Source organism: Panthera pardus, unplaced genomic scaffold, assembly GCF_024362965.1.
Source record: "Panthera pardus isolate Hobbes unplaced genomic scaffold, ASM2436296v1 HiC_scaffold_25, whole genome shotgun sequence".
NCBI lineage: Eukaryota > Metazoa > Chordata > Mammalia > Carnivora > Felidae > Panthera > Panthera pardus.
The window spans coordinates 973390-991488 of NW_026526821.1; the positions used below are offsets into that span (position 1 = coordinate 973390).

The 18099-nt window shown below is 65.8% G+C and overlaps 1 protein-coding gene across 1 annotated transcript; it reads left to right on the plus strand.

Annotated features, from left to right (window-relative positions):
* The first annotated feature begins 4148 nt into the window (after positions 1 to 4148).
* Positions 4149 to 17859, plus strand: CHRNA4 (cholinergic receptor nicotinic alpha 4 subunit). Its single transcript, XM_053890029.1, is given in 7 exon segments — positions 4149 to 4406; positions 4409 to 4462; positions 5828 to 5979; positions 8920 to 8964; positions 9305 to 9414; positions 13299 to 14676; positions 17448 to 17859. Coding segments are annotated over 7 exon segments (1893 nt in total). The 5' UTR covers positions 4149 to 4378; the 3' UTR covers positions 17574 to 17859.
* The last annotated feature ends 240 nt before the right edge of the window (positions 17860 to 18099 follow it).

An 18099-nucleotide genomic window follows, 5' to 3' on the forward strand; every position in this document is an offset into this window, starting at 1 on the left:
CCTTCCTCCCAGGTATCACCTACCCATAAGCCTAGGGCCAGCCTCAAACACCTGGATCCTCTCAGCCTGAGCATGAAGGGTCCAGGCCAGGGTGGGTTTGATGGGTGGCACAACAGGGGCCCACTATGGACCTGGCTTCCCTTATGCCCTTTGAGAGATATCAATCCACCCCTCTACCATCCATCCATCCGTGTCTCCATCTATCCATCGGTCTCTTTATCCGTCCACACACCCATCCATCCGTGCACCACCCATCTCTCCATCCACTCATCCATCCAACCATGAATTCATCCATTCATTCATCCATGCATGCATTCGATCATTTACCCACCCATCCATTCACACACACACTCGTTCATTCATTCATTCACTCATGCATGCATTCAGCATGCTTACCCAGCCTCTGCTAAAAGCCAGGCAGTGTGTACAAAGCCTGCAGCCTCCCCTCTGAACTGACTTTGTTGGCAGAGGTGTGGTGTGAAGCAAGACCCACGTACAATGTGCAGTAAGCAGTCTGGTGGACAGGCGTCCTAGAAAGAGAGACACAGCCTGGCCTTAGAGCGGAGTGTGGGAGAATGAGAGAAAACACCCCTGAAATCTCCCTTCACAGTGGAGCCCAGATGGCACTCGTCGTATCCCCCCTTCCTCAGGGGTATTTGGGTTTTGAAGGGCCTGCCGTGGCCGACCCTAGAGCGAAAGGAGGGGTATTAGGCGCTGGTGTCACCTGGGTGAGACAGAGGCTCGGGCAGGGCAGGCTGAGGCTGGTGACAGGTTGGAGGTCTCCTGAGGTAGCGGGAGTGCATGCAGGCTGTCCCCCTCCTCACGGGGGTCTCTGGAGCCCCCACTGGGTCCTGGGGCCGAAGGCCCCTCCCTGGGGGCTCTCGCTGCCCCTGCTCAGTCCAGCTCAGACTGGGCCACCCAGCTGGATCTCCCACCTTTAATTCAAATCCCTGTTTATGCCAACAACCGGTTACCATGGAAATGTCCTTGGGACAGGGTGGAGGGTGGAGAGGGCGATGGGAGGGAGGGGCCGAGGCTGTTCCTGCAGAGACGACCTTCCACTTTTGCCGGTAGTAGTCCTTGGAGTTGGCGCGACACTGACTGGGGGTGCGTCTGGGAAGGGGCCTCTGAGGGGCCCGTTCCACATCCTTCCTCCCCTCGGCCCCCACCCGTGATCCACCCTCGGGGGACACTCTGCTCCTGCCACCAAGGCCGTGAGACTCAGGGCCACGGGGGCGCCCCTCTCTCAAAGCTGGTCTCATTTGTTTGTGAATTTTTCCACTGAAACGGCCCGCCTCAGGAGCAGCTGGAGGGAGGGGCCTCGAGGCCCAGAGTAAGAGTCCAATTCAGCGGCCGCTACGATGATTACTAGGCTCCCACGAGGAGTGCTTTCCAGCCGGGTGCAGGTGGGGAGGGAGGACCTTGCAAATTAATGAGTGAGACCCGATAATCTCGCTGCATTAGCAAATCTGCAGGGAAAGCCGAATGAGGTTGGACAGATGCGTATGGTGAGCGTGCGCACGCCGGCCACGGGCCTATGTCCGCCAGAGCCTGGGCCCAGGCACCAGGAGAGACAGGCCTGCTGGCCTCTGCTGGGCTCTCGGGCTGAATTCGCCCGTGGGAATGGCCGTCGAGAGCCACCATCCTGGCTGCTGAGCTGGCCCAAGTGAAGGGGGCAGAGGGCAGAGGGGACTTAGCCTGGGCACTGCGGCAGGTTCCCGCCGAGAGCCGGGATCCCCTTTCCCTGTGCAGGTGCGCACCCCCTGCGGCCGGTCCTGCGCCTGCTGTGGGCCAAGACACCAGGCTGTCTCCCCCTGGCCCAGGGCTCGGCCTGACCCTCCTCATGGGTCCTCGGGACTACGCTCCTCTGTGCCCCTTCTTCCAGGAAGCCTTCGCAGATTGGCCCAGCTCCCGCACACCCCCTTCTCGTCTGACTCCAGTCTGACAATTGCAGGAGCACCTCACCTCAACCAGTCCTGCGGGAGGAGCCTGAATGCAGGGGCGTGAGGGAACATCGTCACCCAAAAGGCTCATGTTTGCTGTGGGATAGTGGGACAGGGCAAAGGTCACTTCATCAGTTAGCGACAAGCCTGTCTATGGCTCGCCTTCCTCGATTGCCAGCTGAGTGTAATGATGATGTCTGCTTCACAGAGACGCTGAGGTAGTTGGAACGGCATTCCAGAAGGACCCAGAGCATGGCTGGCCTCTACTACTGACAAAGGAATGTGGGACTGACCGGGTCTAGACTGTCAAGCAGAACGCTGTTCTATTTGCTCTGGGACATGCAGAACAGGGGATTTCTCGAAATCAGACACAAAATCGGAGGCCCCGGGCAGGTGCTCCCATCCGTCCACCGGCACTTGTCACACTCCCTGGTCCCCTCCCTGAGAGGGAGGCTCCAGGAGGTTCTAAGTGTCCTGGGGATGAGGTGGCTCTTGCCTGGTCCAGGTGAGACACGGGTCAGCCGGGTGGGGGTGGGGGGGCCTGAAGGACAGCCCTGTGCTGGGCTGGGCAGTCCAGGTTCCCCAGAGGGCAGGCTTCCCTTAGCTCCAGGAAATGACAGACCATGGGGTGCTACCAGGAGTCTGTCTCAGTAGGGACACAGGCCAGTCCTGGGACACACCATGCCCAAGGACTGAAGGTCCGGAAGCCAGGCGCCTGGGCTGGAAACCCTCTGCTGGCCGGATGAGCTTGGGCACGTGACCTAACCTGTCCGTGCATTTACCTCCGGATCCGGACGCAGGGACAGCAAGAATCCACCTCACAGGGTGTAATGGGTGACAGCTCATCACCTCTGAGACTGGTCACTGACCAGGGGCTGAGCCTTTTGGAAGCTCTATTTTGTAGGCAAGTGTGGGAGAGCCTGCAGAGAGCTCCCATGAGAAAAGCCCTGGAGGTCTCAGAGCAGATGTGATGAGCTGTGCTGAGCTCAGCCTGGGCTCAGAGTGCAGGTGGGCTGGGGGCAGGGGCAGAAGAGATGGGGGAGGGGAAACCAGCTGGGAGGAGCAGGGGAGATGGGGAAGGGGTATGGGTTGGGGGAGATGGGCAGGGGAGATGGGGGAGGGGAGCCCAGCTGGGAGGGGCAGGGGGAGATGGGGAGGGGTCAGGGGCCCTTGGGACCATCGCCTGTGTCTGTCCGGGTGGGGAGAGGCGGAGAGGGCTCCTGACAGACATTCTGCCCCCTCAAGGGCGGGCTCTAGGCCAGAGGCTCTCAGTGGAGTCTCTTCTCTGCTCCCCACCCTGACCTGAAGTCTCCTCCGGTGTGGGGGCTCCGGGAACTCTGCGCAGGGATGGCCGCCGCGCCCTCTCCTCACCACGACCCGGGTTGTGTGGCACAAAGCGACCCCTCCCAACCCCTCCGGGCCCCTGCTGCGGGTCCGCGGCCACCTCGGCCCACTTGGGGGCAGACCCCCTCCAGGGCACGGGGCACGGTGGCGCCAGGCACCTCGGTTGCGGCTGACATTGTCCACGACCGGCCCGCGGGCGCCGCTGGACTGTCCTCCAACCACCCAGGCCGAGACCCTCCGCCGCTGTCCGTGACGCGCGCTCCAGGCCGGATCTGGAGGCAGCAAAGCGGCTTCGCCTGGGGCGGGGGCGTCAGGGTCCTTCCCTCTCCCAGAAGGGCGGGCCGTGACGCCTGGGCTCCCCACTGGATGCTTCCCGGTCGGTCCGCGGGGGACAGGCTGATAAGGGGTGGTCCTTCCGAACGAACGCCTCGCTGGGGAAGAAGACAAGGGGGTTGTGATTTCTAAACTGCGAAGTGGGGCGGGGGTGATGGAGTTAACCGGGCGCGAGCGGGGCGCCCCGAGCCCCTGGGTGCGCGTCCCCCATCCAGGCAGGCGGCGGGGCGCCAGGATTGGGGACGGGGGTGGGGGGCGGGGGTGGAGGTCAGCGTGTCTCGGTCCCGGAACCAGCCGGTGGCAGGATCCCCCAGTCGCACGCAGTGACTACGGGCCCCCGCCCTGGCTCGGGCACGTCCCCGGCCCCGGGAGGACGACGGAAACTTTACCCGGAGCTTGGCCGAGCGCAGCCTCCGCGCCCCCTCCCGGCCGGTGGTCCGCTCCCCCCACCCGCCCTCCTCCCCTCACGTCCTCGCCCGCTTCCCCCCTCCCCCCCTCCTCCCCCCTCTCCCTCCTCCGTCTCCTCCTCGCCGGCTGGAGGCGGGCAGGTCCGGGCGCGGCCGCGCCGCCGAGCCCACAGCCCCGCGCTCCCGGCCGGGTCGCCGCCGCCGCGCCCCGCGGGAGGAGCGGCGGAACCAGGCCCAGCGGACCGAGCGGCCCGCGCGGCGCGGGGGCATGAAGTTGGGCGCGCGCGGGCCTCGGAGCGGGGGCGCGGCGGAGACGGGAGCCGCCCGCGTCTAGAGCCCGCTCGGTGCGCCATGGAGCTCGGGGGCCCGGGGGCGCCGCCGCGCCGCTGCTGCCGCCGCTGCTGCTGCTGCTGGGGGCCGCTTCCTGCCCGGTAAGTTTCGGGGCGCTAGACAGGCCCCCCTTTCGTCCAGTTCAGGGCGGCCTCGGCTCTCCAGAGCCAGAGAAGGGGAGGCTCCTGGCTGCGGTCCCGAGCCGCGGGTGCGCGCAACGGGGGCAGCGCGGAGGCTCCCCCACCCTAGACGCAAAGGCTGTCCTGCGGTGCGGACCGAGCAGGGCAAGGAAGGAGTTAACTCAACCTCGAATGCCAGAGACAGGTTTGGGTGGGGGTGGGGGCTGCTGTTTGGGGAGCTGGACCCAGAAGCTCCAACTTGGGTAAAGAGAGGCGGGGCCCATCTCTCCCCCTCTTTATCCATTTGGCTAGATTTTAATGCAGACACCCCCATGCCTGCTCCTGATTTGGGGGATCAGAGCGGTGGCTCCCGCCCTTGACCGCACCCCACCCGCACCTTTTCTGCTCCCCCAGGCTCAGTGGGACAGCCTAAGTCCCAGCCCCCTCCGCCTTCCCCTCCCCCCACCCCCTGGCATTCACCTTGTTATTCATAGGTTGGTGCGGGGAATTGAAGCTCCTGGCCTCCCCGTGAGGGGTGGGCTATACCCTCCTGGTCCAAGGGACCAGGAAGAATAAGGTGGGGCTGGGGAGCTCTGGACTGAGAGTGAAGGGTCCCGTTGGTCAAAGACCGACCTAGGAATGTTGGTGGACCCCCCTTTTCACATCCTGTGTGTGACATACAGGTGAGCTGGTATCCTGTTCCCCTCCCCAAATCCCCTTATGATGCAGTGACCCCAGTGCAGGCGCCCAGGAGAGACAGAGAGGTCCTCAGATCACAGACTGGTCAGCAAGGCTGGGCTGGGTCAGAGTGGCCCCTCCCAGGAAGCAGAGTGTGTGTTGGGGGGTGGGTCACCCTTGACTCATGGAAGGCAGTCTGCGTGTCTGTCCAAGAACACAGGGTGCTGGAGTGGTCGTCCGGGTCTGGGTGATGATAACTCAGGGTTGCTGGCAGCTACAGAAGCGGGCTGTCCGTCCCCCGCCTTTGGACGGGTCCCCAGTGTCCTGGAATCCTGTGTGGTTATCCCACCTTGTGTTTTCAGAAGTCTGCTAGTAGCTGGAGATGCAGCCCCTCCTTCCGGAAGTCACGTCTGGCAGGGAGACTTACCCCAGTCAGCTCTTACCAGATCAGTTGTCTGTTTTGGGGGTACAGTGCAGGGTGCTTGAGGGGTCTGGAAAGGCTTCCCTGAGGAACTTACACTTGTACCCAGAGGGTAGGAGTAGGGCAGGATGTGCAAATGTCCTGAGGTGGATGGACCTGGAAGGAAGCCGGGGCCAGGTGGGAGGCCGGAGCGGGCAGCCGGAGGGCCCATCATCCTCCGCCCCTGAGCTGCACACCCTCCTGTCCCCACAGCAAGCAGCCACGTGGAGACCCGGGCCCACGCAGAGGAACGGCTGCTGAAGAAGCTCTTCGCTGGCTACAACAAGTGGTCCCGGCCCGTGGCCAACATCTCGGACGTGGTTCTCGTCCACTTCGGGCTGTCCATCGCACAGCTCATTGACGTGGTAGGTGCCGAGGGGGGGAAGCGGGGAGCGCTGGGCCTCGGCCGTCACACATCGCAGTGGAGGTTCTGCCTGAGGGGCGCCCCTGCGCCCCAGAGGAGGCCGGCCTGGCCGGGGCGCCTGGAGGGGCGGGGGGCTGCCGTCTGCTCTCCGTGCAGGCCGCGTGTGTCCAGCCCCGCCAGAGTCCCGCACACCCGCCCTTGTGGGGGAGCCCAGAGGAAAGACGGGTTTTGCGCACCCCCACCCGGAGCTTTGCTCCCCGCCGCCCCCCACGTGGGAACCCACAATGCCAGAGTGTCAGCAGCAGGCCGGGGCCATGTCCTTCAGAAGCCAAGAGCAGAACGCGCCTCTGGGGGGTGGGGGCACGTGCCCCGGCTGCGAGTGGTGAGGCTGCAGGAGGTTTTGTGAGTTGAGGGGCCGGGAGCTTGAGACGCGACCCTTGTGCCCCCTGGTCTAGGAGAGCCCCGCTACCCACTGGTCTGGAATACGGTGTCCCAGCAAGGCTCGGACAGGTTTGGGTGCATTTATCTTCCTGGTTAGGGACCGAGGAGGCTGCTGGGGCGGAGGGGGAGCTGGGGGTCCGGTCTCCAAATGGTCACAGCTCTGGAAGGGCAGGGGCATCCATTTGGGGTCGGGGCCCATCCTGTGGGGGAGATCTGCCTGGGTAGTGTGTTCACGGGGGTGGGGGCCCAAGTGCCTGGGAGGGGAGGCTCCAGCCCGGCCGGGAGGGGGCCTCGGGGAGCTTGGCTCGCTCACCACGAGGGGGCCCCAGGCCTCCTGATCCCAGACTGGTGCCGTGTGTATCCAGTGGCCACCGGTCTTTTCTCCCGTGACGTAGAAAGGCAGCCTGTCCGGCTTCCTGGGCAGCGTCTGAGAGGCTTTGGGAAGGGGGGACAGAAAGGGCTGCGTGCGGGCCCTGTGGGTAGGGAGACCCGGTCAGTCCACCTGTCTACCTCAGCGGTGTCCAGACTCGAGGCTTCCGGCCTCCTGGAGCCAGACCTCAAACTACGCCTGCAAAGTGCTCCTGGCTGAGGCGCTGGGCTGGTGAGCCCGCGGAGGTCCCCAAACGTGGGCAGAGGCGGCCCTTGGCTGCCCGCCGCTTCAAGTTCCGAGCCGGACTGTCTACCTGGGTTCCTCGGAGCACCACAGAGCTTCGGCTCCCAGTGCCCGGAAGAGCCTGAGGCCTGGGGCACATCGGCTCCAGTCGTGGTGAGGGACGTGCCTGGCAGGATGAGAGGAGCCCCCAGGCTCCTCTGTGTGCACCAGAGCCGGCCTGGGGCACGCCTGCACACGCTCGTGCTGATGAGCGGGCCCGGTGGCACACGTCTGGGCCCCTCTCTGCCCAGCCCCTGCAGGGCTCATGCATTGGCTGCAGGGCTGTGTCTGGGCAGGGCGTGCTCATGTGTGTGGGCTCACACCTGCAGGAGAGCCGAGGAGTCCCTGGTGAGGAAGGAGGCCGGGCCCTGTCACCTTGAAGCTCGTCCTGAGCCTGGGGAGGTCGGGTGGTGGGTTGGACGGGGTACAGCAGGGGCAGGCTGTCCGCCGGAAGGCAGGGCAGGACTGGGGCCAGGCAGGGGCGTGATGGGCCAGGCAGCACCGGGCAGGACCGTGCTACCGAGGTCATTGGACATTGTGCCCAACACCGGCTCCAGGGCCCGCTCGGGTCACACTTGGATGGGGGGGGGACAGCCCTGCTCAGGCGGCTGGGTGGCCTGCCCCGGGTGGGTCTGGGGGAGAGCAGGATCAAGGGCAGTGCCTGGGGGCGGCAAGGGACACGGTCCCCTCTCCCTGAACTAGCCGGCTGGGAGCTTGTCCCCCGGAGAGGCAGGTGGACAGGGGCCCAGGCCTGAGCCTTTGGGGACAAGAGCCCACCCTGACCCTCGTCCGGGCACCGGACACCGTTCTGGTTTGGTGATCCTTCAGATTTCTTTGGTTTCAGCGGTCTTTCCCACTGGCCTGTGTGTTCCTGGCACAGGAGGTTGTGGGGGGGGGGGATGTCAGGCCATCGCTGGGTGCAGAGAGCCTTGCTCAGACACTGCCCCCGGCACCCTGTGCCTCTCTGCCTGGCCCCCTGCCCTCGGACCTTGTGGGCAACGTGCACTCTGAGGGGGGTCCTCCCCGGACCTTGGGCAAAGGGCCCACCTGGGGCCAGCCCCCTCCTAGGTGTGACCCATGGGGGCTGGGGTGTGCTGTGGCCCACAGAGGCGGCATCAGTGCCACAGGACTCAGTGTGAGGCCCCGGGACTTCCCGTCGCAGACCCCCGTGTGCTGCACGGACCCCCGTCCCTGCTGCGCTCCATCACGTGTTGGGGTCTGACGGCCCAGAGGACGGTGCTCCCCAGCAGAAACGTGGCAGATGGCCCCTCCCCACAGAGGGCCTCTCGCACAGAGGGCCTGTGCGAACCCAGCTTGCTTTAATGACAGTCGGCCGGAGGCGCAGGCGCCTGGTCACCTAGGACACACCTGCCCAAGGGCTGTCCTGAGCAGCTGGGAGGGTGGAGCACATTGGCAGGGCCCCCGGAGGGCGGCTGTCCTCCAGCAGCAGCCTGGGAGCCATCACACTTGCCATGTCACACGTCTGCGTGGCTGGGGGAGCGCCAGGCCCTGGCCGCCCGAGAAGTCAGGCAAGCCCTGTCCCCACTCTCCTTCTGGGAGGGTTCAGGGTCCTTGTCCCCACATTCGAAATCCCCTCGGGCTGACCATCCTGGGCTTGGTTGCCTCCAGGGACGGGGCACTCACTCCTTCTGAGGTCGCCTGCTTCCCGTGTTCAGCACAGGCCTGTCTTTGTGGGTGAGGAAAATACTCAGGGTCCAGAGAGTGGGGGGTGAGGGGGAGAGGGGGGAGTAGAGAGAGAAGGAGGAAGGGGGAGGGAGATGGAGAGAGAGACAGGAAGGCTCCAGTCACCCAAGGGAGTTACAACAATGGCCCTTCTCTGTGTCCCAGGATGAGAAGAACCAGATGATGACGACTAACGTGTGGGTGAAGCAGGTGAGGGAGTGCGGCCCCCTCCACCCCTGGTTCCTCCCCCCACACCCCTCCCTGCCTGTCCCTCCTCCCCTCCTCTTTCCCTCTCCCCCTCCCTCTCCCCTCCTCTTTCCCTCTCCCCTTCCCCCTCCCCTCCTCTTTCCCTCTCCCCCTCCCTCACCCCTCCTCTTTCCCTCTCCCCTTCCCCCTCCCCTCCTCTTTCCCTCTCCCCCTCCCTCTCCCCTCCTCTTTCCCTCTCCCCTTCCCCCTCCTCTCCTCTTTCCCTCTCCGCCTCCCTCACACCTCTCCCCCACCGCCCTCCCCCTCACAGCGTGGCTTCCCCCCCACCTCCCCCTGCCCCCAGGAATGGCATGACTACAAGCTGCGCTGGGACCCTGCCGACTACGAGAACGTCACCTCCATTCGCATTCCCTCCGAGCTCATCTGGCGGCCGGACATCGTCCTTTACAACAAGTGAGCCCCTGGGAGGTCGGCGGGCAGGGGTGCAGGTACCTGCGTCCGGGTGCCAGTGATCCAGGCCATCCAGGCGCGAGCAAGAGGTGGTGGCCTGTGTGGGCCCCGCTGTCGGGAGCCAGGGCTGAGGCCTCTGGAAGGGAAGGGGGGTGAGCAAAGCAGGAGACAAGGGCCCTGGGGGCTCTGTCCCTGCCTGGACCAGCCCCGCCCCCCCACCGCCCCAGTCCTGCCCCAGGGCGACTGCAGGCCCCAGAGCTGCCCCCCTGCCGGCCGCACTCACTGTCCCCAGCCGGGCAGGTGGTCCCTTGCCACGCACACAGCCGCCCGGCCCAGCTCGGTGTCCCCAGTCCACCTGTGCGGTCAGCCTTCCCAGCACCGGCACCTTCACGCTGCTGAGCGAGTGCCCCCCGGACGCCTCCCCGAATCTGTTCTTGGATGTGGCTGTTCTGTGCCAGGAAGCCGGTGCTTTCCAGGCACGGCCGTGGCAGGGGGTGGGCTCCAACTCATCCTTTCCCGGGACCCTTGCAGGGGGATCCTGAGCCCGGGGCAGCCCGACGACGTCCTCCTCTGTCCCCGTGTCACTGCTGGGTCACAGCTGGGCTGTTTGTTCGGCTCAGGCCGGGGCAGCAGCTCCCACAGCAGTTACAATTACGAACAAAGCAATGGCAGCACTTAGCTCCTCCGGACCCCTGCCCTCCCCACTGCCAGACCCCAGTGGGCTGTGGTACAAAGCCCCTCCCGGGCCCCCGGGCAATGGGCCTGACCTATAAAACGTTGCTATTTGATTAAGAACGATTGGGCTCCTTTTCCAACTTAATTGATTCCAGTAATAACAGCGGGAGAGCTGGAGGGTTCTCCGAGATGCATTAGAGGGGGTCAGCTCCGTGAGGGGAAGGCTCTCTCCGCAGGGCACGGTCCTCTGCTCTCTGCGACCAGCCCCTGCCGCCACCCCAGCCCTCCCGGGGTCCCCGGTCTGCTCCCCACACCCCTCACCCCAGGACCTAGCACCACACCGTCTGAGTGGCGGATTCAGAGGATGTGCATCAGTGTCAGCGCCCTGGGCCCCCAGGGGAGCCTTCATGCTGTGGTGACACCAGAGCCTCCCTGGGCAGGACGTGCTGGCTGAGGAGCAGCTCTGGGATCTGTACAGACCCCCCGGGACTGCAGCCCAGGATGGGGCTGCACTCAAAGTCCCTCCTTGTTTCTCCTCCTTCCGGGTCCCTGGGGGAGGTAGCGGGTGGACCCCCAGCTTCTCTGTGAGGCAGTGGTCGGCACAGAGGCTTTGTCTACGCAGGGCTGCGGTGGTGGGTGAGGAAGGGTCCCGGAGCCGGTGGCCGATGGTGGCCAAGCCACGGCCACCAGGAGGGCTCGTTTCCAGGGGCAACGGGAGGCCGCTGACCAGGCTGCTGTCCACTTGAGTGTGGCCGGGTGGTCGCCCTGGGCTACTGGGAGAGGGGAAAGAGGGGGGGCAGCTTTCTGGTAGCTTTGGGGAATCCCCTCGGTTGGAGGCCGTGCTGTCTGTCCACTTGGGGGCTTCTCCATGCCCTTGGGGGCAGAGTGTCTCGCAAGGCCTCTTACACGCAGCACCACACGGATGGGGGTTCGCGGGGCCTGGAGCGGGGGGCCCGGACAGGCTGGGACGGCGCCCCTGCTCTGCCGTAGGACGTGCTCGGGCTCTGCCCGTCCAGTCCCGACGTCCACACCCCTCGGCTCCCCGGAGGCACAGCCCTGCTGGACGCCTGCCGTGGAACCAGACACCCCTGGCACCGGGCCTCGCCCCTGCACCGCCGGGGCCTCGGGGCCGGGCCGGGAAGACGTTGGACCCTCCGGGCCGCCTCCTGAGAGCCTCTGCTTCCTCAAGACGCGGCCAGGCTGCTGCACATCAGGGAGCATGTCCACCCGCAGGCCCAGGCCACAGGTCCAGACGAGCACGGCCTCCTGGGAGGCGTCTCGGGGATCTGAGCCGGGGCTGGGCCGGGCCAGGAGACGGGGGCCTTGCGGCTGGGGGCACGTAGGGGCGTGGCCGCAGGGGCCAGCGGGCTGTGTCCCAGGAGAAAACTCTGATCCTGTCTGTGGGCATCAAAACCCAGAGGCCTGGGTGCAGATTCCCGGTTCCTGGGGTTGCTTTCCGTGAACTTCTGGAACATTCCCTGCCCTGCCTGGAGGATCAGGGCTGCCGGGCTCACGCCACCGACTGGAGCCTCTGATCTCCGTGCAGAATGTTTGCTGAGTGGCGCTGGTTCATTTGCTTTGTGCCTCAGAGGGGCAAGGCTTTGGGTTTGGAGGGATGTTGCTGAGGGAGGACAGTCTTGCGTCATCCTGCCGGGGAGAGAGCCTCAGCCCCAGGCCAGCGTCCAGCGGCCCCCAGTGGAAAGCCCTGCCCCTCTTCGTGGGGATGCAGTTGTGGGTCTCCATCTGCCACCGACCTAGACGTCAGCTAGGAAGGGTCACGGAGGTCATGGGATCGGGTTGGCGCCCGCTGAGAGCATGGGGGGGTCTCTGAGCTGGAGGCGGGGGACGGGGAGGTGTTCACTGGGGCTGCGGGCTTCTGGGCCCGGGCTGAGTGCACCCGCGGTGGGTGTGGGAAGCAGGGGTGTGGGCCGGCACGGAAGGCTGGGCTCTGAGCCCTTGGTGGGCGCCTGACCCACACCCAGGGCTGAGCAGCTGGTGTCGAGGGTCTGGGGTCTGCCGGCAGCTTCTCCGGCTGAGCTGCTGTGCCAGCAGGTTGTGGTGAACCCCCACCTCCACGGTCTTCGAGCCACTGTCCTTGGGGCTCCGTGGGGCCGTGGGGAGGTTCCCTGCCAGCCCTTCAGAGCCAAGCCTGGGGCTGCCGCTGTCTCCACCTGCTCGTGGCCACCACGCCTCGGGGAGACTGAGGCCAGGAGAGTGGTGACACTGGCCGGGGACGCTGCTGGCAACCAGGGGCTTCCAGCCACAGAGGAGAGCAGTGCCGACTCCAGGAGCCGATGAGGTTCCTGAGCCCCACTCCACACTCGCCAGGCACACTTGTGGAGACAGTGAGGCAGACGCTGCTGTCTGGGAAGCCTGGGGTCACAGACAGTATCCCCCCCGGCCCTGTTCTGTGCCCACTCGGCCTGTGGACAGGAGCCAACACCCGCCCCCGGCCAAGGGCGAGGCAAGAGGACAGATGGCCAGGGCCTGGCCCTGTCGTCTCCTGCTCATGTGGCCTGGGGTCCTCGCCTGTGCAGGAGGGGAGTAACCTCACCTGTGAGTTGTGGGGGTAACAGAGAGAGAGTAGCAAAGTGCCCAGTGGTGCGGGCACGCCTGGTCTGGGGCAGGAGACAGTGACCAGACAGGCCCCCGCCCCACTTGGCCCAACCCCCTAGGTGACCTACAGGGGACCAGGCCCAGTCCCCCGAGACCCTGCGGAGTTCTGTGGCCTGGTGCCCGCAGCCATTTTCACGTCCGTGCCGTCATGTGCACGGGGTGTGGGTGGGGGCCAGGACCCTCTGAGGAGCCGTGCCCTTTGCCCTCTGCCCTGGGCTGTGGGGAGGGCCTCCCTCGCCCTCACACCGGGGACGGGAGCTCCCCGACCTCGGACCCTTACAGGGACCTGACCCCCCTTTAGGCTGCCCGTGGGCCCTGGCCCAGACTAGTTCCTGGCTCCAGGACAGAAACGGACCGGCTGCCAGGCCCCCCGCCCCTGCCCCGGCGCAGGGCCCCCTCCCTGCCTCTCCCCCCCACGGTGTCACCGTCAAGCCGCGTGTCCCCTCAGGGTAGGGGTGATAAGCTGAGGCAGGTGGCTGACCACGACGCGCCCTGGGCCACCAGCCCCGCCCCGCCCTCGGCGGGGGGGGGGGGGGGCGCGCCCGTGAGCCGGGAGCGGTGCCGGGGGGGTCTCACGCCCCTCTCTTCCTGCGCAGCGCGGACGGGGACTTTGCGGTCACCCACCTGACCAAGGCCCACCTCTTCCACGACGGGCGGGTCCAGTGGACGCCCCCGGCCATCTACAAGAGCTCCTGCAGCATCGACGTCACCTTCTTCCCCTTCGACCAGCAGAACTGCACCATGAAGTTCGGGTCCTGGACCTACGACAAGGCCAAGATCGACCTGGTGAACATGCACAGCCGCGTGGACCAGCTGGACCTGTGGGAGAGCGGGGAGTGGGTCATCGTGGACGCCGTGGGCACCTACAACACCAGGAAGTACGAGTGCTGTGCCGAGGTCTACCCGGACATCACCTACGCCTTCGTCATCCGGCGTCTGCCCCTCTTCTACACCATCAACCTCATCATCCCCTGCCTGCTCATCTCCTGCCTCACGGTGCTGGTCTTCTACCTGCCGTCCGAGTGCGGAGAGAAGATCACGCTGTGCATCTCCGTGCTGCTCTCGCTCACCGTCTTCCTGCTGCTCATCACCGAGATCATCCCCTCCACCTCCCTGGTCATCCCGCTCATCGGCGAGTACCTGCTCTTCACCATGATCTTCGTCACGCTGTCCATCGTCATCACCGTCTTCGTGCTCAACGTGCACCACCGCTCCCCGCGCACGCACACCATGCCCGCCTGGGTCCGCCGGGTCTTCCTGGACGTCGTGCCCCGCCTGCTCTTCATGAAACGGCCGTCGGTGGTCAAGGACAACTGCAGGCGGCTCATCGAGTCCATGCACAAGATGGCCGGCGCCCCGGGCTTCTGGCCCGAGCCCGAGGGGGCGCCCACCCTCACGAGCGCAGCTCAGAGCCAGGGCCCCTCGCCCTCCTCGCCCTCCCCGTCCTCCCGCGGCCCCCTGGACGAGCCGGCCAAGGCCCAGGCGGCCTGCAAGCTGCCCTCGGACAGGGTCCCTGCCCCGCAGCCCTCGGAGGCTGAGAACGGGAGCCCCTGCCCCTCGCCTGATCCCTGCCACCCGCCCTCCGGCACCCGGGCCCCGGGGCTCGCCAAAGCCCGGTCCCTGAGTGCCCAGCACGTGTCCAGCCCCGCCGAAGCCGCGGAGGACGGCGTCCGATGCCGGTCTCGGAGCATCCAGTGCTGCGTTCCCCCAGACGATGCCGCCTCCCAGGCCGGGGGCCCAGCGGCCGGCTCCCCCGCCTTTCTGAAGGCCAGCTCGGCCGAGCTCCCGCCTCCAGACCAGCCCTCTCCGTGCAAGTGCGGGTGCCAGAAGGAGCCGTCCCCAAACGCCGCGCTCAAAGCCCACGGCACCAAAGCCGCGCCCCGGCACCTGCCCCTGTCCCCGGCGCTGACGCGGGCCGTAGAGGGCGTCCAGTACATCGCAGACCATCTGAAGGCGGAAGACACAGACTTCTCGGTAAGTTTCTGCCCGTGGCTGTGTCTGGAGGTGTCCCTGGCTGGACAGACGCTCTCTGCCTCTCTTTCGTCTCCGGAGGAGGGAGCGGCCAGGGAAAAGTCCGAAGGCCGGGGCCCAGACCCGGGCTACTGAGCTCTGGGACGCAGGCACCTCGAGCCCCGACCCTGTCCTGCTCTCTATTCCCTGAGCATCTGACGCTGGCGGGAGGTCCCGGGGGTGGCACTGGGGCAGGTGGCCCAGAGCGTCTAGCGGAGAGTGGACCGCAGGGGCGTCCTTGCCATTCAGGACACAGGGATCCTGCAGACAGAAGGCAGGCCCAGGACGTCTGGGCGCTATTGCTGGCCTCCCTGTCCAAGCGGGGCGTGGGCTTCTGGGGAGGGGCTGGGGGTGGCAGGGCCCCGGGGCGGAGGAGGAGGAGGAGTAGGGAGAGGGAAGGACTGGGGTCTGGGGCACAGCCCTGCCTCTTCGGCCAGCACCCCACATGTCAAGCTGGGAGTCGTGGGCGAAGGGGCTCTATCGCTGGCCTGGCTACGAGGACCTGGGGACCCCAGGACCCCAGCTGTGGAGGAGCACAGTTACCGGCAGGGATCGGAGGGCGCCCTGACAGTGTCCTCAGTCCCTCTGCCGAGTGTCAGCCCCTAGGGCTGAGATAGGACTGCCACGCACCTGTTGTGCTCGGCTCACGAAGGAGTGGCTACTGGATGTGCCCGGGACGCCCAGCTGGTGGGCACTGGGCCCAGGGACGGGCCATCTCTGCCTGACCCCCACCGCTAGGGAACGTTCCTTTTTCCTTGTAGTGATGCTTGTCCACCCGTCCCAGCTCAGACTTGGCTGAAATCTCAGGACCTCATGTAGCCAGGAGTGAGGTGGGGACATCTGCAAGGTCAGAGCACAGGCAGAGGAAGTGAGAGGGGTCTCCGGCCCTGGTCAGTCTGCTGGGCCACTATTTGCTGGTCAGCCTGGGGCCTGACCTCTGCCCTGCTGCATTGACCTTGCCCTTGTCAACTGTGTCCTGCCCGCCGGTGCTGCTGCTGCCGTGATGGGGATGCTGCTGTCCCTGCCTGCACCTTGGGTAATGGCCCCTGATTGTTTATGGGACACGTGTGGCCCCAGGACCATGTGCCCCATGGCTGAGTGAGCCCTGGAGAGGATCAGGGGTGCTGCCTGCACAGCACATCCCAGTTTCCCAGGTACCCTGCTGAACCTCAAGAGGCTGTGAAGCTGTTCTGGAGGTTTCCAGAAGTTTCTGCCCTGGACCCCATTTTGCTGCCAGCTCTTAAAGAACAGATGGTTCCCTAACTCGATGTGGGGGTCCGAGCACAGCTGGGGGTGGGAGCACTGCTGGGGGTCTGAGCACTGCTGGGGGTCCGAGCTGGGGTCCGAGCTGGGGGTGGGAGCACAGCTGGGGGGTCCGAGCAGTGCTGAGGAGGGACTGATGCCGTTAGAAGTGGAACCAGAATCCTCAGGGAGCCCAGCGGCTGGCGGTGCCTGTCTGGTGGGGGCCTGGCCCGTCCTTTATCCGCATCGCGGGTCTGGCCGCCACGACCTGGTTCTGGTTTGGGAGCATCGCCAGGCTGCCTTGACGAGGACGGGCCTTGGACGCTCTGGGCGGCTTTGTCCGCGAGGGCCTTTCATCCGCAGGATGGGGGACGGGTGCGTGGGGATCAAAGACAAAGCGGAGGTGTGTGTGTGTCTCAGCCTCCCTGGAACGGAGGGTCCCAGATGGACTTCTTATTTATAAGTGGCCTTGCTTGCCCTCCGGCTTCGGTTTGCTTTGAAACCCTCAGGATGTCTCTGATGACTTGAGAAATCAGAGCAGAAAATGGCAGTGAAGGGCCCTCTGTACCCTCCACACCCCAGAACGAGGGCTGAGCCCACCCCTGCCCAGGCTGCCCACCCGCCCAGCCCGCCACCGCTTGTGCCTCTCGGAGCCTCTGCCCTGGGCTGCCCTCTGTGCCTCGGGGTCCCCACCTGTGCGTGGACAGCACTGCCTCCTTTCTAAAGGTGAATGGCCGCAGGTGATGTGCCCTCTGGCCTCCGTGTCCGGGACCTCCCCTCAAGCCAGGGCATCCTCACCGCCTCTGAGGAGCCCTCCGCTCCTGCTGCCGTGCCCCACTCCGAGCCTCCCCGCAGTGCCCTGGTCTGCCGTTTGCTTGTCCCCCCCACTCCACCCAGGGACCTTAGAGACAGAGCTAAGAGACCCCGTTGACTCAGGAGGGCAGCTGGCCTGTGAGCACCGCCCCTTGGAACAGGGTGGGCGGGAGTGCAGGGCAGCTGGGCCTCGGCCGTCGCCTTCTGGACGTGGTCCACTGCGGGGGAGGCCCCCAGGGTGCTCCCGGCCCTGGCCCTGAATAGCCGAGGCATGTGGGCATCCCCCCTCTGGGCCTCACTTTCCCCATCTGCAAAATGGGGGCGCACCTGATGCTCTCCATGGTGTCGTCCGTCCCAGCTTTGGTGAGGTGAGAGCAAACGTCACCAGAAAGTAGCGTGGCTGCTGGGGTCCCAGAGGCTCTCCACCTCCCTGGCCCTGGGGCTTCTGGCCAGGCAGGTGAAGTCAGGTGGGCCAGAGCACCAAACCCCAGGCCCGGCCTGCAGGATGCGTCTCTGAGCCCCTCCTGCTCAGCTCAGCAGGCGGTCACCCTGATTACCTGGGTGTCCAGGAGGGGAAATGGAGATCCTGCCGGGAAAAGTACCAGGTTCTAGAAGGTTTTCGCCGCCTGGAGGCCTGAGGGCGGTGGGCTGGGAGTGACCACACGCGTCTGTGTTTGCAGGTAAAGGAGGACTGGAAGTACGTGGCCATGGTCATCGACCGCATCTTCCTGTGGGTGTTCGTCCTCGTCTGCCTTCTGGGGACCGCGGGTCTCTTCCTGCCCCCCTGGCTGGCCGGCATGATCTAGCGGGACGGGGGCCAGGCGCCCGCAGCCCCAGGTCTGTGCCTGGCCGTCCTAGGGGTTCCTCAACTGCGTGGGGTCACAGCATTTGCCAGATTGTCCCCCTGTTTTCTGCCTACTGTGAGACAGCCTTGGAAAGGGTCACTGCACCCCAGGGGAGCTGGTGCTGGCTCGGTCCTGCTGAGACCTGCCTGGGGGGCGGCCGGGCTGGAAAGGACGGCTAGGAAATGCCTGTTCTTGTCTGGAGGGCGGGTCACCGCCTACGTCTTATTAAAGTTTATCTGGAGCATGGTGACACGTTGGCTTCCTGCCCAGGACACGCGTCCGACCAGTCAGCAAGCAGCTAGCAGTCCCGACTGTCCCGAGGGCCACGACCTTTCGCCACCGTCAGCCCCCAATTCCCCTCACCCCTGTGGGATCACGGAGGCCCGGGCATCTGCGTGCCCCCCCACCCCCCCCCCGCGTCCTCAGGCCGGCTCTCTTGGCCCCCGCAGAGGCCAGGCAGCAGACTCTGGAATCTCATTTGCCAGGG